The sequence below is a fragment of the Musa acuminata genome, chromosome BXJ3-1, assembly GCF_036884655.1.
Source record: "Musa acuminata AAA Group cultivar baxijiao chromosome BXJ3-1, Cavendish_Baxijiao_AAA, whole genome shotgun sequence".
Taxonomy (NCBI): domain Eukaryota; kingdom Viridiplantae; phylum Streptophyta; class Magnoliopsida; order Zingiberales; family Musaceae; genus Musa; species Musa acuminata.
In genome coordinates this window covers 3,431,018-3,438,986 of record NC_088349.1, presented here as the reverse complement: position 1 = coordinate 3,438,986, position 7,969 = coordinate 3,431,018, and the positions used below count along the sequence as shown (strand labels likewise).

General features: G+C 37.7%; 1 protein-coding gene across 1 annotated transcript; it reads left to right on the top strand.

Annotated features, from left to right (window-relative positions):
- The first annotated feature begins 4,142 nt into the window (after positions 1-4,142).
- Positions 4,143-5,976, top strand: LOC103987564 (F-box/kelch-repeat protein At5g43190). Its single transcript, XM_009405898.3, has one exon. The coding sequence runs from the start codon at positions 4,572-4,574 to the stop codon at positions 5,751-5,753; it is 1,182 nt and encodes a 393-aa protein (XP_009404173.2). The 5' UTR covers positions 4,143-4,571; the 3' UTR covers positions 5,754-5,976.
- Positions 5,977-7,969: the final 1,993 nt, after the last annotated feature.

Below are 7,969 nucleotides of genomic sequence, written 5' to 3'. Positions count from 1 at the left end.
GACTTATCAAAACCTTAAGACTTAAGGTGTATTTATAGGGACAAATCTTAATTCACCAAGAAGTGTTCTTCTTATTTGGATCTCTAATCCAAATTCCGATCTTATCCCCAAAGAGTTTGAATTTAATTAGGACTCTCTCAAATAATTTTGATCTCATTTTTTGTGCCTTACGTAGAAAATTTGTAATCATTGAAGAATTCATCACAACTATACAAATTGAATGAATTCATAATCCAACACTTAATTCCAACAAACTTGTGAATGCATCCTCAGTAGCCAGAACCAAATTAGTGATGCTACTTAATTTTGAAGAGATATATTCATCTCATTATTTTACCACCAACCTTTTTTTTTTCATAATCATCTACATCTTAGAAACTAAGAATATCACTCTTCATTTTTTGTACAATCAACAAAACTTGTTGTCCTAAGTAATTACCATACTTCCTTCATTCCAAATGGTACAACCTCTGATGTAATATTTATTTCATTAGGGTCATGCAACTTTAAGTAACTTTTAAAATTCTATCTTCATATTTATAATTATAATGTTGGGAATCTAAAACACTTAACAAAAATACATTCCTTTGTATCTTTGGAATATAAGCCATATCATTCGAAGTATGTACTAATCTATCAGACTTTTTAATCTTCACTTTACTAACAATGGTGACTTCTACTATTGAATCATTACTCAAACTTAACTTATAAGTTAATTTATTATTTAATTAATCAAATAATCTTTTTGAGAGCAATATGAATAGCATATGAAAAATCTAAAAATTTAACTCTTTTAGAAAAATACACCATTATCTTTGGAGACTATGAAGTCATTTTTATCGATATTAATCACAAGAGAGTACTCGTCGATTTATTTTTTAGATAATTTTTTTTAATATATTCGTACTCTTTGCATCTATAGCACTAAAAAACATCTAAGAACTTGATTCTTGATCTCGACATGGCCATGCTAAAATCCACCTCTATCAAAAAAATCATCCTCGTTCACTTTTACCTTGCGACCAATGCTTCATCATTTATGTTCTTATATATATATTTTTTAATAGCATGAGATACTAAAACTTATTCTAACTTGTTCAAAAGTTATTATATCGCAATATTATTTCTGTAAAATTATCATAGGAGTTGGTGAGTAATGTAACAAGCAATGTTGCTATATTTTCTTCGTCAACCTTCACATCAATATTTTTCAATTGATATAATATTCTTTTGAATATATTCAGATGCTCTACTAGATTTTCAGCTTCTTCCATCCTCAATCTATATAACATCTGCTTCAAATGTTAGTTAAACTTTTAGTCAATTAAAATTTTTCTAACTTATCACAAATAACTATGGTAGAATCATTACCAATAATATTATTAATAAATTTTTTTAGCTGATCCAAATAATCATGGTTGAACCATTATTAATAACATTAATGATAATATTATTATCAATACAAAGACAAATAATACTTACATGATTTGTCGTAAGCTCCTCATAATCTTCATCGCTCATCTTTTTTAATATGTCAGCTCATTCTTTCAATATTCTTATTGAGTTATGCTAAATAAAAATAATTTTCACCTTTCTTTGCCAATTTCTTCTATTAATTTATCCATAGTAAAACTAATTAATTCAATCGATGTCATCATCCTTGTTGATTAAGAGATCAACAAATAAATTTAAACACACCAGAAAGCTTATACAAGATTAATGTAGTTCATCAACTCCCTTTCTACGTTTAAGGAGAAAATTAAACTCCTCATTATATAAGAAAAATTAATATAATAAATCATTTTATCTCTAGATCTAGTAGAGAATACCCTCATGAGTACCGAAAGTGCTTTTCTTTATACTATTTCCTCTCACTAAAGTGTATTGATAAGAACAAATTCTAATACACTCATGGCTATTCTTGTTACTTAGATTTCTAATCTAAATCTTAATTCTAATCTATCATAGTTTAAATTTAATTAAAACTCTCTAATCAATTTGAAGATAATCAGAACTTTTAAATACTTATCAATCATAATAAATTTTTAATATAGTAATCCTAACAAAATCGTACTGCAAAGCTGAAAATGTCATGTTTGGTGTGACAAGAAGGAGAAGTTATCTGCTGTTGTATTTGAATGACTGCACTTTTTGCTTTGTCATGCAGTTTGCGTGTGTCACTCGATCCTCTGTCCACAGTTCATGCAATCCAAATGATTCCAACTTAGATGATGACTGAAAGGCCTCGCAATATGTTACTGTCGAGAGATCAAAAGGAGGTGCGATGATGGTGATAATATTTGGATCTCAGGAAATGAAAGAGGCTCGAGCTGAAGTAAAGAGACATTGATGCGTGCCATTTCTCTAATCAGATAGTGTTCGATCAAACTCTCCTTCATCGCCGAAATAGAGGCAGTAGGAAACGATCGACATGTCCACTGCAAACAAAGCATGACTTCTCCATACTCAACATATTGGCCAGCCGTGTGCTGGAGACAGGAGAGAGACACAAGTTTTTGGTGAACACAGTTGAAATGTTGTGCTTTCACTCGATCAAAAACTGTGCTGGCCAAGAAGTTTGAGATGTTATAGGTAGTATTGGAGGTAATCTCCTTTTGCGTGCAAGTTTGAGATTTGACACTTGAGATGGTGACAGATAAACTGGTGCTGCAAGTATCTTCATTCTCATCATGCAATTTACACACTAAATTCAACGACCATCACAGCATCATCTGACAGCTTCCAAACACATCTGACTTCCGATGAAGCCCCTCTCATCTGTGGCTTGGTGAAACTTGCTTGTACAACACTCTTAACACAAACGTGGATGTGTCAAACATTTTGTCTATTTGACTTGATTGAAGCCATGTTTAAAAACCTACTCATATTAATTGCAAATACATCCAAGAATGATAACAGTGACTATCAAGTGCATTTAAATTGTATCTATCACATGTTGTTTTGTGTTTGTTTTCCTTAGCTTCCTCTTTGATCTTTGAATCTAAGTGTTGTCATAAAAGACCAAAAAATCCAGGCAATCATAAAAGGTAGGAATTCCAATATTATTTTCTCGAGCAGAATTCCGGTCACACAAACAAAAAGAAATAATTCTTATTTTTCAAATTAGAGACAAAGCTTTACAAGTCATTTTTTTTTCTTCTCTGAATCACTTGAAACACTGAAAGAGATGTGAAGATTTGTGATGAGAGAGAGCTTTCCCATTGGCCTACACCATATCTGTTGACTGGAGATATATAAGAAAAATCCGACATCTTTTATGTCTTTCTTTTCTTTTGTGAAAAGAGGTTAAGAATTTAAAGAGAAACTTCTGCAGATTCCTCACGCTTTGTGAATGAATGCCTATCCGTGCTTCATGTTTCCTTCATTCTGCACACCCATTTGGCTTATTCAGGGTGGAAAATAGCTTTCCATAGAGCTGTATTGTGGTGTCTGTCTATTTCATGGACTAATTATTCTAACGATTCCCATTCTTTCATTTGACTTCTGCCTTCCTCTGTTCTCTGATCCAATAAAAGATCCCAGGTTTGGAGTTACCATCTTCCACCTCAATCCTCTTTACCTCCTTAGGGATAACAGTACTTCCAATGCTTGATTCTTGTCAAGTACCAGTATGCATATTTGCTGACGAGAACAGAGAATGCTTCTGTGACTCAAATCCTCATCAACTAGATAATAAAAGCAACCATCATTAGGTAAAGCTGCAATAGATGTTCCCATCATCTTACTCTCAGTGATCAGAATGTGAATTAGATGGCAAGAATTCTCAAACAAACCACATGAATTGAACTGGATGACGTAAATTTTGGATCTCATGCACTTCATGCCAATTCACTGTTCATGAATTTGAAGGTTGAAGTCAAACAGATGAATCGGAGGTGCGGCTGATTGCTAGAGACATCTCAGGCTGATTCAGAGGTACGTTCCTGGTTTGGCGTGACAGATTAGAAAACAAAAGCGTAGATGATTTGGCATCGTTCGCCTGTTGTTACTGCTGGAGATGTCTTGTTATGCGATGTTACCATCTTGAGTTGACGTCACTTGCTTCCAGCACAGTGATTGACCAAGAAATTACAGTGCTCATGGATAATTCATGAGCAAATGCCATGGCGGATGAGTTGAGGACACAGATTGATGGCCCAAGAATTCGGTTCCGAGCTCTCTCTGTTCCTACTTGGACGTATCGGTGGAGCGCACTCCATCAGCATAACTCTCCTCCTCTGTTTTCGTTCGTTTCGTCCGAATCCATCGTCATCTCCCCCACAGATTTGACTCTCCACCGCCTTCTATTCTACATCTCGCCGTGCTCGACCAACTACTTTCCAACTAAGCTGGCCTTCTTCGATTTCCTATTCCAGAAGCTCGAGGAGCTTTGAAGCCCCCGCAGCGCCCGAAGACTGCGTCTTTGTTCTGTCATGTGGAGACCGAACGCGATGCTGAGAGCTGATCTACCATTTCTTGCTGTAAAGATCGTACCTTGAAGCCCTGCTGCGGTTAAAGACGGAATCTTTGTTGTGTCTTGTAGAGAGGAGGAGGAGGAGGAGGAGGAGGCGATGATGTTGAGAGCTCGAGAGCAGCGAAGAGAGAACGACCGCAACAAGAAGGAGAAGGAAGTGGTGATGCAGCCTTCCATATGGGGGCGTCTGCCTGACGAGCTCCTGGAGCGCATCATCGCCCTCCTCCCCCTCCGCACCATCCTCGCCCTCCGCCCCACCTGCCGGCGATTTAGCTGCCTCCTCTCCTCCCCGGCCTTCCTCTCCCTTCTCCACGCCCACAACTCCCTTGCCTTCCTCCTCCTCTCCCACCCCCAGTTCTCCCACCGCTGCCTACCGCTCTACGATCCAGCCGCTGATGGGTGGCGCTCCGTCCCCCTCCCCCCATCATCCACCTCCGGATCCGCTTCCCCCTCCTCGCTCCTCCTCCTCTCCGCCGCCTCGGGACTTCTGCTCTTCGCCCTTGGCCGTTCCTCGCTCCTTGTCGCGAACCTCCTCACGAACGCCTCAAAGGTCCTCCCTTTGCCCACATACTCCGCCGCCCCCTCATCCGCCACCCTCGTTTCCCTTCCCTCCCGTTCCAACTCCACCCATGGGTACAAGATCTTCCTCCCCTGCGCCTCCGACGACGACGTCTTCGTCTACGATTCCGCCTCCCTCGCCTGGACCCGCTTCCCCGGATTCGAGCCCGTCCTCGGGCGACGGAATCCGCACCAAGGCGGCGCCTTTTTCGACGGGTCGCTCTATTTCACCACCCCCGAGCCCTTCTCCACGGTAGGCTTCGATCTCCGGAACGGGGCGTGGGACGTCGGGGTCGCCCCTCCAATGCCGGAAGACTTGGCCTTCGTCCGTCTGGTGGGCGGATGCAGCGGAAGCGGAGAGGACCACCTCTACCTCGTCGGCGGGATCGGAAGCGATGGGATCTCAAGGAGCCTAAAACTGTGGGAGCTCGTGGGGCGGAAGGAAGAGAGAAGGGGCAGAGCTTGGGAGGAGATCGGGCGGCTGCCGGAGATGATGTGCCGCAAGTTCATGTCGGTCTGCTACCACAACTACTCCCATGTCAACTGTCTCTGGCACGAGGGGCTTGTTTGCATCTGCTGCACCACCTGGCCGGAGGTGCTGTTCTTCAAGGTGTCAAGGGGGACTTGGCACTGGCTGCCGCGGTGCCCGATGCTGCCAGAAAAGTGGAGCTGTGGATTCCGGTGGTTCTCCTTCGTCCCCGACCTCTTTGCTCTGGTTTGATCCTTCTCTTCTGTTCAGGAACTGTTGCAATGCATATATCAACTTGAGACGCATCCTTTTCTTTCTCTTTCTTGCTCTGTCTTTTCTGGCGATCGATTGATGGTATTTAGGTGTTGTCACTCGTAAAAAATTCTGAGCTTGAACTACTTGCGTATGAACTTCTTGTTCTGCAATTTTGAGATGAAGCATATCATCCGAAGAATGCATGTATCAGTTGATCTTAGCATTACTTTGCATGTGATGATAGTTGTTGATCTTGTAGATAAAGTTCAAATAAGTATTTCCAGATTTCTCGGCTCTGTAGTAGCAGAGATATACTACACAGATGACTGCTCTAATTTGCTTTCAGCTTTTCACTGTGGCTACTCACTCATCTGATGTTTCATTTCATGCTTAATTAGCATTACTGGTACCTAACACTGCACAGAACTTTGATACTGGCTGTAGAATTAGTATTTCATGCTTAATTAGCAGTTCTTGTTTGAATCTGGCTGTATAATTGAACCTACTTTTGACTGACCAACATCAGAGCCATATGCTGAAATTTCAGTAAAACTATCCCAGAAGATCTTGGTTTGACAGTTTCAAGCTGTAATAGTATTGATTTTATCGAAATTTCCTTGAGAAACATTCCTTGTTGAACATCATATCGAACATCCAAATTAAGGGGAATGAATGAGACAGAGATGTAAAGCTTTAGGTGCCAAATCATAGTACACTGTCAATAGCAGCACTGTGGCAAAGGTGTTGTTGTATACGAACATTTATTACGATGTGGAAACTCCAACAGCATCAAATTAATGAATCGAATTAATTTTTTTCCTCAGCTTGTCAACAATAAAAAACAGAGCATCTAATAAATGGAAGGAGATTACGAATGTAGTAAATAATACATGTAAAGGAATTTGTAATTGTTAAGAGCCATTGGTTTCTCCATATTGATTATGTTTTGTTTTCTTCAACCTGGTCAAGCTTCCATCCCTCAATCATGGTGGATGCATACAATTCAAGATATGCTTATGGAAAGAAGTTGCTTATAGAATGGTCAAAATAAGACCAATGCAACTCTCACTCCATGTTTGACCAATCTGCTTCTGGAAACTGGTCTTTCTTTTTCTATTTTTTTTTACCTAGTCTTTTCAAAAAACATGGGATATATATATATATATATATATATATATATATATATATATATATATATATATATATATATATATCCTTTCAAATACTTAAATTTCTAATACATGTTGCTCTTATTAAATTGGTGGAATAAACTCAGGTTAACCAATGTTAAGTATGATCACTAGTGAGTTCCAAAAAAAAAAAAATACATTTTAAAGAGCAAAATATAAAAATTACTAAGTTATAGGAATTTAATGTCAGTATACTATTTGATCAACTTAAGAGATTAACTATAATATAATGACATTATAGGAGATGATTAGTTTTTCTAGTGTTGTTTAGGAAGACAATCATATACCTATAATTATCCCTAGAAAATATGTTGTAGAGCTTGGAGAGATCCTCGTGATTATAAGCATAAAAATTATAATTATAATACGTGAAAGATTTTAATATTAAAATCAAAATCAAATAACAATCGATGAAGATCAAGATTATGTATTTTTAGATGTTAGTTTAGAATAATTTTCTCTTTGATCCAAGTATGTATCGAAATTCGATCTATAGGAATTAATAATACAAATCTATAAGAGAAAACTAAACTTTTTTTCTTCTTTTTTTTTCCGAACGATGGAGTAAGGACTAATAGGAAGATGAGAATAGATTTATAATCACTTAGTGAATAATCCCTCATATAGTTTTTGTATATATAGGTAAGAGTAAAGGATGTAAGATAAGTAATTAAGAGAGTTCTCCGATAATCTTCTAAGAAATCTTATTGATTGATAATCATAATTTATAATATATCTCATTTAATTTAACGTAGTCTTATAATCTAATAGTTTTGACAGACAACCATGTGAAGCTCATAGAAATCCTAAAAAATATGCAAGTGAGAGAGAGAGAAAAGTGGAATCCAATAATCAATTATTTATCAAAAAATATATTATTATATCACATTGAGAAAATTATAGTAAGCTCCTCTTGTGTCGAAAGCATTGACTCCGATTCTAGTTTTACTGAATTTGGAATCAAAATAAATTGATTTCAATCGATTCAAAACCAACTGTTTTGGTTTTGGTTTTGGTTTCAAA

What these genes read in the sequence shown, in the direction of transcription:
- LOC103987564 (XM_009405898.3), top strand. Translation starts at nt 4,572, where the DNA reads ATGATGTTGAGAGCTCGAGAGCAGCGAAGAGAGAACGACCGCAACAAG.